This window comes from Lagopus muta, chromosome 5, assembly GCF_023343835.1.
Source record: "Lagopus muta isolate bLagMut1 chromosome 5, bLagMut1 primary, whole genome shotgun sequence".
Lineage (NCBI taxonomy): Eukaryota > Metazoa > Chordata > Aves > Galliformes > Phasianidae > Lagopus > Lagopus muta.
The window spans coordinates 26,396,205-26,415,435 of NC_064437.1; the positions used below are offsets into that span (position 1 = coordinate 26,396,205).

At 49.2% G+C, this 19,231-nt stretch overlaps 1 protein-coding gene across 2 annotated transcripts; it reads right to left on the reverse strand.

The window, feature by feature from the left end:
• Window positions 1-1,062: 1,062 nt before the first annotated feature.
• ZBTB37 (zinc finger and BTB domain containing 37) lies at window positions 1,063-19,187 on the reverse strand. 2 transcript variants are annotated; one of them, XM_048944177.1, is made up of 5 exons: window positions 19,082-19,187; window positions 16,907-17,015; window positions 14,424-15,373; window positions 12,913-13,012; window positions 1,063-10,497 (listed from the first exon to the last, which is right to left on the reverse strand). In XM_048944177.1, the coding sequence occupies exons 2-5, from the start codon at window positions 16,925-16,927 to the stop codon at window positions 10,009-10,011; spliced, it is 1,560 nt and encodes a 519-aa protein (XP_048800134.1). In that variant the 5' UTR covers window positions 16,928-17,015; window positions 19,082-19,187; the 3' UTR covers window positions 1,063-10,008. The 2 variants fall into 2 exon arrangements, with proteins under 2 accessions (XP_048800134.1, XP_048800135.1); XM_048944178.1 differs by lacking the exon at window positions 19,082-19,187 and having other exon boundaries at window positions 14,424-15,376; window positions 16,907-17,016.
• Between the last annotated feature and the right edge of the window lie 44 nt (window positions 19,188-19,231).

The following is a 19,231-nucleotide window of genomic DNA, read 5'->3' on the forward strand; positions in this document are numbered from 1 at the left end:
TATACATTGCTAGAATTTTCAAAGATTCCTACCCAAGTCGCTAGATTTTTTCATTCACATTGTTCTTAAAGCTGTCTGACGAGAGCACTTATTTGCTGAACTGCTGAAATGCAATTGTACAACTGCACAACCCCTCCGCCTCGGCCTTGTGCCCCTGCCACAGCTCTGCTGCTCACACTGCAGCCCCTGCCCATCCCACGGGGCACGGAGCAGCACAGGGGACGGCTGGTGGGATCGCTGAGAACAGCAGGACCACGCTGCAACCTACTGCAGACCGAGTGTGAGTACAGACTTCTTTTTTATCTTTTTTTTCATTGCAACCAAGAATAAAATTAAAAATAAACAATAATTAGTACAGCAGGAAATTTTCTTAAGTGTGAGAATAAGTCTTGAGGGTGAGGACGCGTGTCCTACACGTTCGAGTTATAAGCCAAGAGTCGATGGTGACAGCACAATTTCTCTTACAAATGCTTACTCTGCAACCCAGCTCTGAGCGGAATCAACAGGGGACACGTGAACTTGGACTATTATTATTTTTAAATACTCAACTGCTGAGGGCTCCATATCCACAATATGAAAAACCTCACACCCCCAGGAACAGCCTCACCTTAGCTCAGCCCTGTGCTGCGCTGGACCTGGGGGCACCGTCTGACCTACTGTAAATGGGTTAAATTCTCCCTACAGGCAAAGGTGGTGGCGGGTTTTGTTTTTGTGACCGATTTACAACCCGGATTGCAACAGGCCCCATCCTGCTGTTGCCTTCGGGTGGGACTCCTGCAGCAGCACAGGCCCAGGGGCACGCAGTGGGAGGTAGAGCTGCAGTAGTGCGCGGGCACGCGGGCACCGTGCGTTGGGCAGTGCTGCTCCCTGGGCTCTGGCTGACAGCGAGCCTCCGCCGGGACGGCCGCCTCAACAGCAGCCGTGCTCACCTACCAGTTAAAGTGCATTTCTTCAGTAAAGGGTTTTTCTTTTTTTATTTTTTCTTTTTTTTTTTTTTCCTTTTTTTTTTTCCTTTTTTTTTTGTTTTTTTTTTCTTAAAGAGGAACCTATTTTAAAGTGCTGTTCTAGTTTGGAAAGGGACTCTGTTTAATTAAAAATAAAAAATTAAAAAAAAAAAAAAATGGCACCTTTTCACAGGTCAGATCTGCTCCCTGTACGTTTGTACAAGACATAAAACCAGGGAGTCACATCTGCTGAGTAATGACCGACTTATAAAAGTTGTTATTGTTATTGAATTTATTGCTTTTTGCTGCTGCCTGCTCCCTTGGGGTGGGAGGGAGGTGGGTCCTCCTCACCCTCACGCCCTCCATCCCTCCCAGTGCAGAGCACGTAACCCTGGGAGCCTCGCTGTGACATACAGACCCACGGGGCTCACAGAGAGCTGCTGGCACTGCAGGGTGCTCCCCAGTGCCATTTCCCTGCTCTAGAGCCCCCCTGTGCTGCTGCCACACGGAGGTAAGGAAAACAAATCCAAAGTGAATGCTTTGCTGACAGCACGTAGCGTGGCAACCTCAGCACTCCGAGAGAGAGAGAGGTAGTTACTGTCCTGGGACTCTGCTGCTTAATGCAACACACTTTCTGGAGTGATTGCTCAGATACAGAACGGAAAAGCTCCTGTGCTCTTTATAAAGTTATCCCAGTTAAATCCTCCTGGTGAAGACATCCTCGACTATTACCTCCTAGAAGCTCTCATATTTTAGAAATTGATTGTCAGTTTAGTTCATTAGGAAATCAGGCGTGATTAGCAAATTGCTACACAAAGCTGCTTACGTCGTTAACTGTGTGCCAACGCCTCTGCACGGAGCGCTGGGCCGCAGCTGTCCCTGTGTGCAGACAGAGCCCTCAGTCCTATCTCCCCCAGCATCACCACGTAGGGCAGCACTTCGTGCTCCCAGCAAGCTGGATGGGAGCATTAAAAGAGTGACTGGTGTCATTCACAGTGTTGTACAGGAAAGAGGAGGGTGATGCTGGGGGAAGTTGGGGGCAGAGAGCACCTTGGGCTACAACAGGGCTTCACCTTGTGTTACAGGCGGTGGAGAAGTGACCGCAGGAGCAGGGAGCTGTGCGTGGTTCTCATCCTCAGTTTCCACCACAGAGGATCCCTCTTGCTCCTCAGTTCATCCTAACCAGCAGCAGTTCTACGTACACAAGAAGCGTGTGTTATTTAATGACAGCATTCCCTTGCACTTTCAAATATCTCTCTGGCACTTGCTCTCTGCCAACAGAGCTTCTTCCCCAGGCACAAAATTCGGGGAGCCAAGAGGTGTTTGCCTTATGCCAGGGGCCGAACGGCCAGCAGCTCCATTGCTCCCCAAGCACAGTCTGGGCCAAAACCAGAGCTGTCCTTCAGAGAATTGCACCATCCCATTTTGTTAGTGTCACGCAGTTGCTGCCTCAGCCCTCACCTCTGTCAAACCAACGATTGTTCAGATACCAACTCCCACGCAATGGAGTGTTAAATAAAAGCTTCACAGTAATCCAGAGTTGCCTCAGATGTGTTAGCACTAAGGAAATGGCATCACAGAGCATCCATACCAAACCAATGCCTGCAACACACCGACTAGCACGCAGGCCCCAGACAAAACTCTCTGTCTCAGGACAGCTCCTGAACTTGGCCAAGTGGGGAACTGGTGCAGAAACATCTTCAGGTGATGTTCCCACAGAGGTTTCCCAGTTGTAGTTTCATGATTCCTCCCCCAGCCTCAGCAGCTTTAATCCTATTCTGATGCTGCTACTCGCTGTGTTTTATAACCACGAGTAATTCACCAATCTAGCTTCATTCTTACTTTACAATTAGTTTCACAGTTTCGTGGGCCGTGGCCAATGGTACTGGGTCTGACTGCAAATGTAACAGGAAGGTTCAAATAAATAAGCTTCACTCAATTAATAATAAAAATAATGAAGACATGTAACTGTAAAACTGAGGGGGGTTAAGTACAAAATCTACGTAAAGTTGGAAGCTTAACATAACTGACAGTCTGCAAAAAAAAAAAATACACTGATTTGCTTTAAAGTACTGACGTAGACAACTGCAGAAACACGATTAACTCAGAGTATGTCAGGTTAAACGAGGAGTTACACAGCAGTACTTAAATGATACCTGAATATGTTTCAAAAGCTTAACTGATACGAACTAGGCAGCCTGTTATAGCTGCCCATTGTTACATGGTAATTCTTCAAAATAAAATACAAGTCTAACAGAAATATAGCTTGGCTTAGTCCAAGGAACACAAGCTGCTGCACTCAGGCACGGCAAGCACCGAGCCTCTCCACAGACCACTGCAGACAAGATGCTGTGTCACAGGTCTATCACTGGCAAATGAAAATACAATGGTAATGCATGGGCAGGGTTGGAGCCTCTGCCCCTGGCTTCATGTAGCACAGCACAGGGACAGGGACCCCCAGCTCCCACCTGAGGGCAGGGCCACCTTCAGGCAGCTGGCTCGGGGCTACCTTCAGGCAGAGGGGAGGTCCCCCAGCCTCTGTGGATAATCTATTCAGTGTTTGGCTGTGCTCAGGGTGAAGAAGCTTCTCCGTTACACCTAACCTGCACATCCCATGCATTAGCTCCTGCCTGCTGCTGCTCCTTGCACCGTGCACCTCGGAGATGTGCCCGGCTCTGTCTTCTCTGCTCCCTGTCCTTCACGTAGAAGGAACGCGGCACAGCAGGGCTCCTGGGCTCAGCCCCAGTGCCCAGCACCTGCAATCAGACATAGATTAGCTTACAGGCTTTTTATATTTGCCAGATCTGAACTCAGGAGCTAAAAATGGTACTGTGTGTACACCCCGAGCTGTGAGCACGCACTAATCCTGCAGGAGAGTATGAAGGGAACCGATTTGATCAGCAGCAGCGGGCGGGCGGCTCATTGCTGCTCGGTGCAAGGACGCAGGGCAGCCTGCTACAAAAAGAGGCTCTGAGAGGAGGCACGGCCGCTGCCAAGCCTGCAAGAGACATTGTGGTAGAGCTGGCTGCAGAATTTGTGCCTTCCTTGGATAGGCAATTACTCTCCCGTGCAGAACGATTAGCAAGATTTTATCTCTGACCTTACTTCCATTGGTGACAGCAAAATGTGCCCCTCCATAGAGGTTACTGAAAAACAAACACGCCTCTCAACATCAGTCAGCAGCAAGCGCCTTGTTTGCTACGGCACCTCATTGGCCACTAAACACACTGGCAGCTCTGTGTGGCCCTTCTCTTGCTCCTGGTTGTGCCAGACTACATTCTGATTTGCTGCCTTCCCTCTTTTTATTTCTGGGCTTGCCAGAATACACTTGTTTTCCACAAAACAGCTAAGTGCCATGAAGAACATGGCAAGTTTTAAGCCTCGATTCTGTTTAACAAAACCATTTCTCTGTACCTCAGGGCTGTTCAGAGGCCTTCAGAAGGCCCTGAAGACCATCAGGGATGGCTGTAATTGCTGTGACAGCACACGTGAGCCAGAGCCCTGCAGCACCGTGCCTGGCTGCAGCTCTCTTCCACCTCAGTGCAAACCTCCCAGCCCTGACCCACCGCAGCCAGGAACAGCAGGCTGGGGGAGATGGAGGCAGAGCCACAGCCAGCACAGAGACAGCCTGTCCCAACAAAAACTCCTCCAGTCCTGCGACAAGAAGGGAGGGCAGCAAATCCAGGCCTCAGTTCCCCTGCAGGGAAGTCCTGCTTCGTCCAGCAAAGGTAGCTGAAGTGCCAGCTGCACTGTTCCTGAAGCAGCTCCTCCAACACCAAGTCAGACTGGGTGAGAAAAAAAACAGAGCTTTAAAACAGTAACTCACACTGCCTCCCCTCAGTCAAACCTTATCCAGAAAATCTTAAACCTGCCCAAGGTTCCAAATCCCTAAGGTTCACCAGAGCAAACTCTTACACCTTACTTGTATCCGTATTTTTGTCAATACAGATCTTTTGGAACTCCCACCTCAAATGGTTCCTCCTGTTTCCAAGACACATCATTTCATAAGCTGTAATACTTTGGTTTACAACTGGATTAAAATATAAATTAAATAAGAATAATGCTAAATGAGCTTATATTGAAACACTTTATATATGTATACATATATATGTATATACAGTATGTGTGTGTGCATTCCCTAATGACAGCTAGAGGAAGCAAAAGTCACTCTGCAAAAGCTTCTACTCTTCCAACTAGCATGGTCAGCTTATCCATTGCAACAATTCCCTGTGCATGAAAACTAATGGAGCACTGGAAGGTGGCACTGGTAAACAGCCGGATCGCACAGACGTTCAGGAACGGAAAGGTAATAAATTATAAGAAGCAGTAGTAACGTGTTCACAGTTGGGATGAGGATAATGTTAGATGAAACCTGAATTTTCTACAGTCCCTAGGAATAAAAAGTCAAACAGGTCAGTGAAGATTACAGTCGGATATCTTTTAGTTCAACCTAAAAAAAAGCCATGGTCGGATCTGACACAAAGAAATGGCAGGAACCGCATGGCAGCTCCCCAGCAGACAGAGCTCTGGTACCTTCAGATCAGCAGGAAGACCTCCAGTACCTGTGTGGGACCAGCACGCAGCCCAGCCCTGCTTCCATCACAGCCACCATCCTCGCAATGGCAGCATTCACAATTTGCACAATGAAACCAACCCAATCAATCCTACACTCGGAAATAAGATGCTGCCAGGCCTTCCTCTCCCGGCACCTCTCCTCCAACTAGCACCCCAACCCCTGCAGTTCAGGCACTCCCATACCCTCTGATTTTCCCTATATTTCACACAAGAGAGCTTTTCATCGACAAACCCGAGGCGGCTGGCAAGAGATGGCAGGACTCCTCAGATTATTTCAGAGCAGTAACAGCTCCACAGAAGACCCCAGATTTCTGGCTGTGGTTATGGCTCAGCTCCTGGGGGAACTTGGAGCCCAAGCCCAAATAAAACACGAGACATTTCCTGAACCAAAGCCCCTAGATTTCTCCCATCCTCAAAATGTTCCTGACATGGTAACCACAGCACTGGTGCAGCTCAGTGCAGGACGAGCGCTGGGGCCTGCCCTGCCGACCTGCCCCAGCACTGGCTCTCATTCTGTGTCTCTAAGCATGCTGTCACCCTGCTGTGATGAATTCCCATTTCACAAGCCCTCTTTGCTCATCCCTCGCCAGCTGCTGGAACGAAGCAGCCCTGCTTGCTGTCCCAAGCTCTTGTTGCAGGAGAACAGCAAGACATTTCGCTCGTCTCTCTCCCAGCCATTCCTCCCCAGAGGAAGGCTCGGCTTTTCTCAAAGCAGCAGCACAGTACTAACATAATTCTCATTATTTTCACAGCTATTCACAGGGAAGCTGGCGGCAGCGGGGACCGTCCGAGCGCTTTGCTCTGCTGTCACTCAGGGCTTTCTGCAGGCTGCTTAGAGAGAAGCGTTACACTTGGCATGAGGAAGGTTTCTTTGCCACAGCAAAGAAACTAGAAGAAACTAAAAGAGGTAAGAAACTAAAAGAGCTAAGAAATGTGTTCTCCCTCTGACACTGAAGCCTGCAGAAATAGAGGATGTCCCCCCTGCCGCCTGAGGCAAGCAAACAAATGGGTCAGTGAGCCCCAGCTGAAGTTGGCAGAAATGTTAAGTTACAGAGGTATCACGACAACACTTCGCTTCACATCCTCCTTGAATCACAGTTGAAATCACAGTTTTGGCAAAGGGGAAAAAGCCGCAGCCAGACGTGGAAACGCAAAGCTGTGCCTCAACCCGTCACAGAAGCATTCGTACTTGGAAAGCAGGCGTCTGTTCCCCCACAGCTTCGGCGCGACCGCAAAGAGCTCGGCGCAACCAAGGACGCCATCACCACACCGAGCAGCTCTGCCAAGCTGGGAAGCTCAGCCCAGGTTTGGCCACACTGCACGCGACCTCCAACCCTTTACTCTCCAATCGCAGCCCTGTCTGCACCGAGCAATCAATCGCCAAAAGAAAAGTTAGGTGAACAATTCCCTCCGAACCGATTCCCTCTCCTGGTGCAGATGGGCTTCGACTGCTTTCAGCACTGCTCGAGAAAATGTCAGAGGCACCGTGATTTCCACACATACATACATATACACATCCATTAAATGTACAGAAATAATATTAAAATGATTCCCACTACCATACCTTATACTGACTCTAGCTACAAGCTATAAACTTCACCTCGGTGAGGCCTGGGCAAGAATATTGGCTCTTTTGCATGCAATCAGAAATGATCATTTATACAGTGGCAACCTCTGCACTAAAACAAAACAAAACAAAACAAAAAAACCCAGAGGAAAAAATAAAGACCTTTCACAAGCTTTGTTTTCAGACTAGCCTAGAACAATATGAAGGAACAAGGTAATGATTTTCACCAGGCCAATCAGAAGTAGCGAATCAGCCCAACAGGATTCCAACCTGGGCTGTGGATGCTCCTCCATTCACAGTATCAATACAGTAAAAAAAAAGCCCAAAAATCTGCTTGAGAAACTCGCAGCTATGCCATACAAGTAAGGCATTCACCATCTCATCTCCATCGCTACGCACTGATGGATCGGTTGCCATCTGTTTCAGACCAATGCTGCTCGTATAGCAGTTACTGCACCTTCACCCCTCTCTTCACAGCAAGCTTAGCAGGGAAACTTTCCCACTATATTTATATATAATATATGTATATAAATAATTTTATGTTTTTATAGTTTGGTAGTATTCTTTTAAAAGTTCTATTTTAAAACACTTAAAAATCTTTTAAGCAACTAAAGTAACTTCTGACGCTCTCTAGTGTGAACAGGATAGCATTTCAAAGTTTGTAACTCTTTCTCTTAATGATTTTTGGTAACTTCAAAAGCTATGACTAAAGCAGCATACTCTGCATATCTCCACTCCCCCCACACCTCAATTGCAACACAGCCTGCCTCAGCCACCTCTGAGCTCTCATCTGTTGTCACTGCTCTCCAGCGACCGTACTGCTTGACCTCTGATAGGAAACTGAATGGGGTGGCTGCTCAGAGAGTCATTCCCCATTTGATGATGCACTTGACAAGAGAGAAAGAAGGAGAGGAAGGAAAATGGAGTCGAGATATCAGTTTTCCTGTCCAAAATGCTCAGTGAACTTGTACTCTGCAGGCTCCCTGCTCAGAACACTGGCCGAGGTTCCTCTGAGGAGCACATCCCTAGTACTGCTGATGAACACCAAGCCCTTCCCTCCCCCGCACACAAAAAAACATTCATTAGAGCCACATCTGCCTTCTGAGAGACGTGGGAGGAACAGTGAGACCCCTCACCTGCACAAAGCAGAAGCAAGGTAAGAGTACTTCCCTCTTCCCCAAATTCTTGCCTTTAAGGAGGTAGGAAAATGATCACGAGTCCCAATCTGGACTGGGGAGAGCAGGGCCAGGGGTGTTCCCCGTGCCCACCAGGGTGCAGTCAGACAGCAGGACGACAGGACAAGCTGCAGTTTCACTTGGGAAGCCTGCCGCCTGCCAAGCCCATGCCGTAACCGCTAGCCTGGCTTCCTTTGTGAAAGCAGGATGGAATGTTACTTTTTCAATGTCTCATTGTTCCTCCCATCATCTTAAGGATCAGAACCTCATCCTTCCTTATTATACACATTAGACATCCTCCAGAGAATCCCTTCAAACAAACGTCCTCTTCCAAACCCAATCTGCGCAACATGTCGCTCATTTCCCTCTCCACCGTGAACAATTCGGCACCAGAACCAAAGAAAACTCTTAAAGTATTGCATATTTTTAAAAAGAAGACTTCTTTAAAAGACGTCGAGATATTTGCACTTCTCTACCTGTCCCATGCTGTTCCATTTACGAAACACGTAAGCACGTGCAAACACCTATGATACACAATGCAGGCATGTCTCTCTGGGTTTGCCAAACTTGCTCTGAACGTCAGAACTGCTTAGAACTTGAAGTCCATGCAAGGGGACAGAGTCGTGATTGCTCTAGGAACCATGAAGATTCCCAAACCCTTAGAAGGAAATAAAGTAAGGTTTTCTTTTTGCGTTTCATCGATAAAAAACTTATCAAATTAGTTTGTAGAAACAAGTTTAAAAGCAACCACCCATGATTGCTTGGCTGGGATTATAGTATCTCGGTAAACCATATTGCTGTTATAAAATATCAAGTGCGTGTCAAGGGAGAGCTGGGGTGAAGGACGACTTTGGTAGCCAGCCTCTAACTCCTCTGTTCAGCCAGTCCACAAACCTATTCCTTAAGCTTGGCAACAGCCAAAGCATGGCAGTGCACCGGTCTGAAGTCAGAGCGCCCTGACCTGTCCCGGTCAAAAGATGCCTCTCCCCAAAAGACCCCTCCAAACCTTCTTCCAACACATTAAGAGTAATGCAGACCTCACAGCTGCTAAATCTTACTTTCAGTAGCCAAAGCGCTTCCAATTTTGCTGACCTCTAGAATGAATACTGCTTTCCAGCCTTGCCCTTTCTTAACAAGGGGCTGGAGGCCACGCACCTGGGACGGGCAAGCCAAAAGCCCTAAAATAATAGTTGGAGTAGAAATGTAAAAAGAGACACACCAAAAACAAGACAGGGATAAATACAGTGAGGCAAGGCAGGTTCCACCAGGACAGTCTGATTTCTTTAACGTGGCAGCTACCTGGGAAAGGGAGAAAGGCGACTGCCCCTTGCCCTGCTCTCCCCTCGCCGTTGGCTATGGCGAGGAACAGCCTGGCTCACCTGCTGGGCCACGATGCTGCTGAGAAATAAAAGTGACTGTTGTCCTGGATCACTATTAAACATTACAAAAATTTAAAATCCTGTCGATCCCTGAATAAGAAGATGATTGACACAGTTGTCTTGTTTCTCCCCAGGAGGAATAAAGGGGAAAAATGTTTAACACTCTAAGTGTGTTTGTGTGTGTGTGTGTGTGAGAGAGAGAAAGAGAGAGAGAGAGAGAGATTTTTCTGTTTTGGCAACATCTTGGGAGCTTCTTTCTGTCCGGTGGTGGCATTGCACTAATTACAGTACCAGCCTGTGAGGTTGGTGCTGCCTCCAGAGCCCGAGTGGGAAGACGGTCCTTTCTCCCCAGACTCCACAGCCGCGCTTCAATCCGGCCCAGTAGTGGACACAGATCCCTGTGCCGTCTCCCCCACAGCGACAGCTTCCTCCTGCGGGGGGGACTCCTCCTCTGCCTGCCCCCGGGACGTGACCGTGGTCTCGGGGGAAATGCTGTGAGGCCCCTCCAGAGGCACACAGCCCGGGTGGTTCTTGCGAAAGTGCTGGTTGAGGATGGCCTGGAAAGGGAAGCTCTTGCCGCAGACGTGGCAATGAAAGGGCTTGTTGCCCGTGTGCTTGCGGATGTGATACTCCAGCTGATCCTTGCGGGTGTACTTCTTCCCACACATGCGGCAGACGAAAGGCGTGATGCCCATGTGCAGACGCATGTGCCGGTCCAGGCTGCCCTTCTGGTTGAAGGATTTGGCACAGTAAATGCAGGTGAGCCGTGGGTTGTACCGGAACCAGCGCTCTGACACTTCCTGCTCCCGCAGGTATTCCACGTAACCGCTCACTCCGATCATGGCAGATTCCTCCCCCTGCCCAGGAAACAACACAAATTTAGAAAAACAGTGTATGGGGACTGCTGGGTCACGGCCTGAACCTCTGATTGATCACCTGAGGCCAGCAATGAGTCAGCCATGGGAGCAATTCACCTGCGCTGTTGGAAGGGATGGAGCCAGGCTGCACCTCTCCTAGACCCATCTAAGAGCTGACTGCCAGTGGGGAAGGATCTCTTTCTCGAAATCCCTCCTTTGGAGTTTTACATTGAGCCCAGGATATGGGTAAGCATTCTATCTATTCTCTTTTGGTATAATAACTTGCTTAGCTAAACTCTCTTGTTTATTTCACAATTATTACATCTGTATATACACTGATTATACAAATAGGTGGCTTGATAGAAAAGAAGGGAAGAAGATCTGCTGCTTGTTCCTCTAAGCCCCAGTCCAGTCAAACATCGAAGCATGTGCCAAGCCTAGAAATCAACAGCACTAATGTCTTCAACCTCAAGCACACATTTAAGTGCTTAACAGGAGCCTTGGGGCTGGAAACAAATGAGCAATCAATTAGAAACCTCTGCTCCATGGCCCCTTCTGCCAAGCCACTCACTAGGTCTGGGAAAGAAAATACTGCCTTTGTCAGAAGGGCACTCAGCCACTGATGGAGTTGTGGATCAAATAGGTCAATTCATGGTATTCTTTTTTTTTTTTCTTTTTTTTTCCCCTTAAATTTGGGTCAGTTTCACTGTGCCCTATTTTACTTATTCAGTGTTTAAAAAAAAAGAAAAAAAAGCCAGCTGATGAGCTTACAGTAAAACCAAGGTGGAGTAAACTCCAAATCACATCTGAAACTCTTCAGGTGTCATTTCACAGGTGTTATTTATTCAGGTGTCATTCAGGCTTCATTTTATCATGAATGATATTTGCCTAAATTCTTATCCAATCCATCTATCCCCATGTCACGGCAGGGGAAGCCACAGCACAGAGAGCTGAGATGTGTGGTCCAAGACACACAGCCAGGGCAGCAGGCTGCCAGAAAGGCAAACAGCCGAGGGCTGCACTGCTCTAGTGCAGCCATGGGCACTGCTTTCTGGAACTTTCCAGAGCTATCACATCCAAAATGAATGCGGGCAGATGGCCCCGATTGCCTCCGTGTTGCAGGATGCAGCGTTTGCATCCCATGCCTGTGGCATTTCCTGACGATGCCAAACACAGACAAGCAAGCAGCGTAAGCACAGGAGAAGCTCTTCTCTGGCTGCTGGGGCTGGGCACGTGCAAGCAGCAGCATAACCACGTCAGGTGCCCCTGAAATAGGCTGTTCAAGCAGTGGCAAGCTGCAGGGAATTAAAGGAGATGCATCATGCTATGGTACTTTGCTTGCACTCTGCCACCAGGCCGGGATTAAAGGCAAACTATTTATAACACCAGTACAGGAACACCAGAAGAGTGAAAGGTGATAATACTGCCCTGCATATGCTGAAGCCTATGGTTCTAAGTTTGAGGCCATCTCACTACAAAGAAATAACGGCAGCTTTTCCACACTAGGAGCTAAAATAGCTTTTTATGTCGCGTTTGCCCTGGAGGGTTAGTTTGACCTGAAATTTTGTAGATGAATTCTGAGGACACAAAACAAACCTTCAGCAAAATAGGAAGAAAAAGGTATGGTTTTTTGAAGGATATTAGGAAGTTAGCAGATAGAAATTGTGATTTTTCATTCCTCTCTTCACTCGCTCTCACTCAAGGTCAGAGCAGCCTGCTAACTTCTCACCTGCTTCCAGCAAAGTCACTTGATTACGAACTGACACATTGCTCATGTGTCAGGAACACGAGAGTCATACTATGCAGTGCTGGGTGATGCACTTGCACTACAGTGTCACTGCAACGCTGACTGTATGCAAGAAAGAAACTAGACAAAGGACAAAACAGTACAAACCCACAGGGTAAACCTACAGCCACCTGACGCTCCACCCAAAAGCTTTACTGGTGTAACACTGGGAGGGCTTTTGGGGATGGTTTTGATACTAGTAGGAAAAAGCTCAGATGTTGTCACCCCTCAGCCCTTCTACATAAGCCAGCTAATACCTCCTCCTTCAGCTCAGGCATTTGCTGTCAGCACTTTAGCAGATACAGCTCTGCAGGTGAACAAAGTTTCTCCGCAGGAGCTGGTGGCCTGCCCAGAATGAGGGTTGGCATTTATGCCCTCAGACAACAAGAGAAACTCCTCATGTCTTCCAGCTATCTGGATGAAATCCCAAACAACAGATAATCGGTTTTAAATCATATACTGATGGCATGCGATCTGAGTGCACACAACTGAACCCCTTGCCACAGCAAATGGTTCGTGTTTCTCAAGCAGCATTGCTTGTAAATGCAGAGCATTAGATATTACACCACGACACAGTCCCCTTAGCCTTCAACGACAACGTTTACTTGCAAACCTCTAGAGCTGCCTACCTGGGAACTGGGCTGCTTGGGCTCATCCATCCGCCCGGGAGACTCGCTTTTTGATCTGTACCGCTCAGTCACAGCAACCATGCTGCCAGAAGGGCTAAATCTGTGGGGTGGGGGAAGAGCGTAAGTGGAGTTTTTAATGGGCATCAGGTCACTGTGGTGTGTAGAACAATGGGTCAGCAATTAGAGGCACCTGTGTAACATCTCTTCATCCTCACCAGCTAACACACAGGAGGCGGAATGCGGAACAGCACAAGTATAAAGGAAAAACCAAGTCATAGTGGTCTGCAGTTTCAGTCTTAACATCTGAAAAATAAAACTGAGTCATTTGGCTTCCAGTTCAGTAACAGTGAGCTTTTTGGTCGCTACTGCAAGCAAATAAATTGATATGGGCCCGGGGAACTCAGGAACTCTATGGGAGAGGAAACCATTTCTCCAAGGGCGTCCCTCACGTGCCACCCTCATCCTCCTCCCCTTACAAGAGTGACACTGAGACACATCACAGCACTGATGAGGTGGGTTCCAGGTAGGAAACAGCAGATATGGAATGCAATGCAAAAAGAGATGCTCGTCGGGTCTAGATGACCCATGGAAAAGAGGTGAGAAGTTAGGAAAGGCTTCCTGTCCCACAGGCCAGCTCAAGACCACTCCCACAGACTGATTTATTAAAATGATGGAAAATCCCCTGCTTCTGGGTAGCTGTTGCCCCGTGGGACCAGAGGGATTGAGATGGAAGAGAACAGAGGCAGATGTGAAGGGAAACCTCCCACAAATCCATAACCTCACAGATACAAACAATCCACCCTTTATCAGCTCCGCTGTTTGCTCTGAGCTAAGGGCAAGAAAACAAATGCTGGAGCTCAGGGGAAGTAGATGGATGGAGAAACAAAACACAGGGTATTTCACTATCTATTACCAATAAAAGCTTTTTGCTCTTTCACATAATCAAAACAACAGTGGAGGCCAAAAGGGTCCCCACTTTGGTAGCTTCAGAAGAGATAAACCCAAGATCCGCTGCTATCTTGGGCCACCAGGAAGGAAATTTCCTCCAGACCCATAGCTGGTGACCAGCTAGTCCCTAAAGCAGAGCAACCCACCAGTTCCCAGGCCAGAAGGCATTGTTACAGTGGCACTTTGTGTAACGTATTGCATACAATCTCATCGATTCCATCTGCTGAGGTTGAACTGCAATGTCTCTTTTAGACAGAAATCCCACCACAGTTGGAACACTGAGACACAGAGATTCCAATCTATACGTCTCTAAGTGCTAAAACTCGAGTTCCCAAGTCAGCTTGCACATGGAGAACCTGGTCTGATCACGATCCTGCCAAAACATCATAACCAAAACCATACACTCTCTAACACGATAGAAAAATTCCATCAGCTCTTTTGCTTAAGATGGCCACGTGAAATATTAGGGGCAGATATTCAAAATGGAACAATCCAGACAAGTGAAAATCTTGCTCAATCTCTTCATACAGCCAGGGTCAGTAAATAAGCTCAAGAAAACTCACCTGTCAATCTCACTGCTGGTCGGCCTCACCACTTTGGCCCCGGAGGACCCTAACGTGTAAGTCTCTTGGCTTATTGATCCATGGCCCGTGGTGTCGATGACCATAGCAGTGACCTCCTCAGCACTGCTGCCATCTTCTCCTGACGGCTGATTCTCTGTCCCCAGCCACTCCTCCAGGTTCTCTGTTTTAATGCGCACTCCTCCCAGCACCCGGACGTCATCGTCGTTCCGTCCCCCGCGCTCTCCCACTCCTGTCTCAACATACCACTGTCCCGCTCTGTTAATCCGCAGGATGGGTTCCCTGCTTTCCACGTCCGAGCTCTGCTCGATTATCTGAGGGCTGGTGGACTCTGCCGGTGGGCTGAGCTCCCGAATGTCCAGCACTGTGCTAACCTGGCCCAGGCGGCTCCCTTTCAGGGTGTTGTGACGGGGGCTCAGGGAGCGGTTCAGATTTGGCGTCACCCGGTGGGACTCCGGGGGTCTCTCCTGATGTTTCGTCCTGGTCTGGCTCAATTCTGCTTCCACCTCCGCCACGTTGATTTTGAAATGAATTCCCTCGAGAATCTGCGTGCATTTGTCTATGATGTGCTGCATCTGCAAGAAACTGGCGGCCGTTAGGTAACTTATGATGTCAGCCAGCTGCAGACATATCCGACCGGTGTAGCAAAAAGAAAGGAGCTGCTCAAAAACAGACGGGTTCTTGATGACAGAAATGGAAACCGTGCTCATTTCGTTCAAGGACATGTGGTCACGGAAGTAGGGCGAGCTGGCAGCCAGCACCACCTTGTGAGCGCGGAAAGCTTGCCCCTGCACGTTGACCACGATGTCACACAGGCGACCCTGCATGCGCAGCTGATTCAGGTGGCTCAGGACAGAGTTACTGAAGTCAGGAATTTCCAGCTGAATGTTCCCGCTCTTCTCCATGGCTGTCTGAGTTGCAGGTGTACGGCCCTACTGGCAAAGAAAGAAAAATGCCATCGTTAACAGAGCTGGGCTACCATTTGCATTTAGAACGTCTTTCATCTCCTTTCATTCTGCTTGAAATATTGCAGGTTTTAGAGAGCTTTTCCAGCATTTAATTTACAAGTGGCTCGCAGCAGTTCTCTGATCTTTATGTTCTGCACACCACCTTTTACAAACGTTGTGTTAAAACAGACCCTGACAGATCCTCATTCCTGTTCCCTGCGGCTCAAGTGCTCTAAACAGTTCGTTCTGTGAGCCTCAATAAAAGCACATTTGCATTGTAAAAAGAACATTAAAAAATGGTTCAGGTTCTAAAAATAGGTAATGATTGCATAATGGATTAAAATACTTAGCACTTCTACCTTCATAGCACGTTGATAGGGGAGAGCAGTGTTGTTACAATAATTGTCCTTTACAGGACAGGAGCAGGAAGGAGAGAGAACCTCTCTCCACAGAGACTTTTCAAAAGCTGACCAGCACGTATTTGAACTGAAGGCATCTTAATCGTGTCATTAAACCCAAAATATCTGTCATCTGTAGCGCTTCCAACAGAGGGCAAAAAACACACAACAGGCCAGGGGAGAAAAAGAACAGCATCCAACTCTGAACATCAGCCGATCAGACCATCCACCGAGCACAAATGACTCTGTGAAAAAAAGAAGCTAACATTTGTGTCGTTAGATACTGCATACAGCAAAATATGACTCCTGAACAATGGGGATTAGCAAACTAGCTCTCTTAGGTTTTTGGTTTTGTTTTGTGTTTTTTTTTTTTTATAAATCATCACATTTCATTTTGGCAAAGTTTGAAAAGGAGCCCTGACCATATATGGTAAAAATTCGGAATGGTCCAAAATTAGATGTAAACTCACAAAAAAAAAAAAAAAAAGAAAGAAAGAAAGAAAAAAAGGAAAATAAATATCTTCATTAAAGACCACTTTTGGCACGAGCAGCTTCCAAGCCGGATGGCATCCGCGCGTCAATTAGGCAGAGTGCTACAGATATCAAAACAATTTCAGGCAGTCCAGGAATATCGAGGCTGATAGTGCCTACTCTGAGAAATCTCCCAATCAAAGGCACTAACACATGCTTAAACTTAAGCATATGTGCCTTTGAAGGACAGGGCTCTAGAGCTTCAACGGGCTTTTTTCTTTCATGCAGGATAGTGCATGTTCATATGCCAAAACAGACTTTGTGCAAACTTGGCAAAATATGTTACTAAACCTGAAGCTGCAGAGCAGCCTGTCAATCTTCTGGGGTTGTGCAAAGGGATTGCTACACGGCAGGACGGCTGCGTATCTACAGGGCAGATGAGATCAGAGTTGCATAAAGCTTCCCAAGGCGCAGCTTAACAATGCCACATCTGAAGGCTTCTTCTCCCCTTTGCTACGTTTGGAGGGAAGCAACAGAACCCACACGAAATGAAGAAGTAACTGTAGCACACAGGTCCACCTCAACACAGAGTTAAGAGCAGAACTTCAAACACACAAAATGTGGTGAAGCAGCAAATCCGCTGTCTTACCTGTAACGCTAATGGTAACATGCACCGGGGAGGAAATGGGGCTGGCGTGCTGCTGTTCTCCTTTTTTCTTCTGAGGTTGTAACGTCTCAAAACTTTTTGCCCCCTTTGCCTTTGGAAGGAAAAAGAAGAACAAATGTTGCATAGAAGAATAGGGCTGTCCCTAACAGAATCGAGGATGTCAGGTTTTGTCATCGTGTTGTGTTGGAGGATACAGCTGCAGTATTAGCTAACTAATACATGACGTCCCACCCCACACCGCAGAGCCAAGGAAATACTGAGTCTTATCACACTGATCTTTCCCCACCGCCTGCTCCGTGTTTGTGTTGCATGGACGGTCATTAAAATAGGAAAATGGAAGTGCAGATAATCCAAGTCAAGTCATTTCCTCTCCTACGTGGCCGATATCTCCAGCCCCAACCCTGCAGGCATTTAAATGCGCAGGGCCTTACTCACATCAGCCGTTTCACTTATACCATTAGAAACACACAGCTGAAATCACGTCAAGTATGTGCAAATGTTTACAGGGCCGGGGCCCTGTAATCGCATAATCTTCCCAGCCACCGGTTTCTAAAGCGATGAAATCCAAAGCATTCTCTTAATCAAGGCAAACAGACTCTTGCAGGAGCGTGGCCGGCACACATTACACAGAGAGTGCAGGGCTGGGACGCCTGGGCCCAGTCAGGCCTGCAGGGCCGTGGGCAGGCCCAGCACACAGGGGAATCCCACGAGTTCTCAGGAAATCAGCTTGGAAAGCGCAGAAAGAAAAATAAAAGGAAAAGTCAGACGCTGCCTGCCGATGGGGGCTGTGTGCAGCCGGGGTCAGAAGTCAGCTGCTCCCCGGGGAGCCCCAAACTCCGCTTGTGCGCTTGCTCCAACAGCAGGGACATGTCGCTGCCTCCGTACCCAGGGAGCAGCAATTTGTGACACGTTTTGGGGGCAGCCTCAATTAGATGCTGGCGAGGCGTAATCTCTCTGCTCAGAAGACTGGACGCTGACCACGGAGGCAGAGGATAACGAGCTTACACGGCAGCCTCAGCCTTTGTGTTTCCTGGCACCGCACTGCACACTCCTCACCTGGAGGATAAGTGGGATCTCCTGCTGAGCGCTGCTCTTCGCAGAGAGCATGCTGAAGACGCTTGTCTATTTTTAATACAATTTAAAGCATCAGCAGCTGCGATTTGGGCTTATCTCAGAAAATGCCTCTTCCCCACTGTGAGGTGGCTGACAGCCACCACGGAGTGCAGCAGGAACCCCCTGCCAGCACTCAGGGTTTTGGGTGGAGGTCAGGCTGGGTGTATCTGTGGGCAGAAACAGTCACGTTTGGGCGCTGGATGGAAAATGTCAAACTTGGGAGACCAACATCTCCCTTGTCAGAAAATTTGGGCGCTGCGCACAGCGGCAGCAGTTGATTTGAGAAGCGCTGCGCCTTGGGACTGGGGAGATGTGCTGTCACTGGCCAAGCCGACGGCTTCCAAATTAAGATGGGACTTGAATAAAAACCTTTCAAAACCCACCGTGAACTGTGAGGAGAGATCACAGGATCATGAAGGCCAGGAAAGACCTCTCAGCTCACCAAGTCCAACCGCAGCCCACCCCATGTCCCTCAGTGCCACATCTCCGTGCTCCTCCAGCCCCTCCACGGCCGCCTCCCGGGATGCTGCCTTCCTCAGCCACCAGCGAGCTGCACAAAGCTCGTTTCTTCCTCACCAAATCGCTAACGAGCGATGACTCAAGGCCTTCTCTCCACGAATGAGGCAATTACGGTTAATTTTTAGCCCTCACAGCTACGGAGAGCAGAAGCCCGGCGACACGAACCCGAAGGCGAGCAGCAGCGCATCGCTCCCTCGGCACAGGGACCCCTCAGCCCAGCCCGTCCCCACACGGCACCCCAAGCCCTTCCCTACGGCTCGGCCACTTCCACGCCCGCCGTGCCCACAGCGCAGACCCTTCCCCCCCCCGCCCTTCCCCTGACACGGCTCCGTGCCGCCCCCCGAGCCCCGCCGCCGCCCCCAGAGAGCGGAGCTCAGTGCCGTCCCCCCGCTCCCCGCGAGGAGCTGCAGCCCCCGGCCCCGCTCTCCCCCCGGACGGCCGGTGCCGCTGCCCGCCCCAGCCCGCGACAGCCCCTCGGACAACCCGACACCTCCCACAGTCCGCCCGCCTCCCCCGCCTCCTTACCGACACGGCGGGCGGCACAGCGGAGGCCCCGCCGGGGCTGCCGGGGGTACGGCGCGGCCGCGCTGTCACGGGCGGCCCCGCTCCCCCCGCCCCGCCCCGCCCCGCCGCGCCCCGCCCCGCCGCCGGCACCGACCTCCCGGGGGTGGGCAC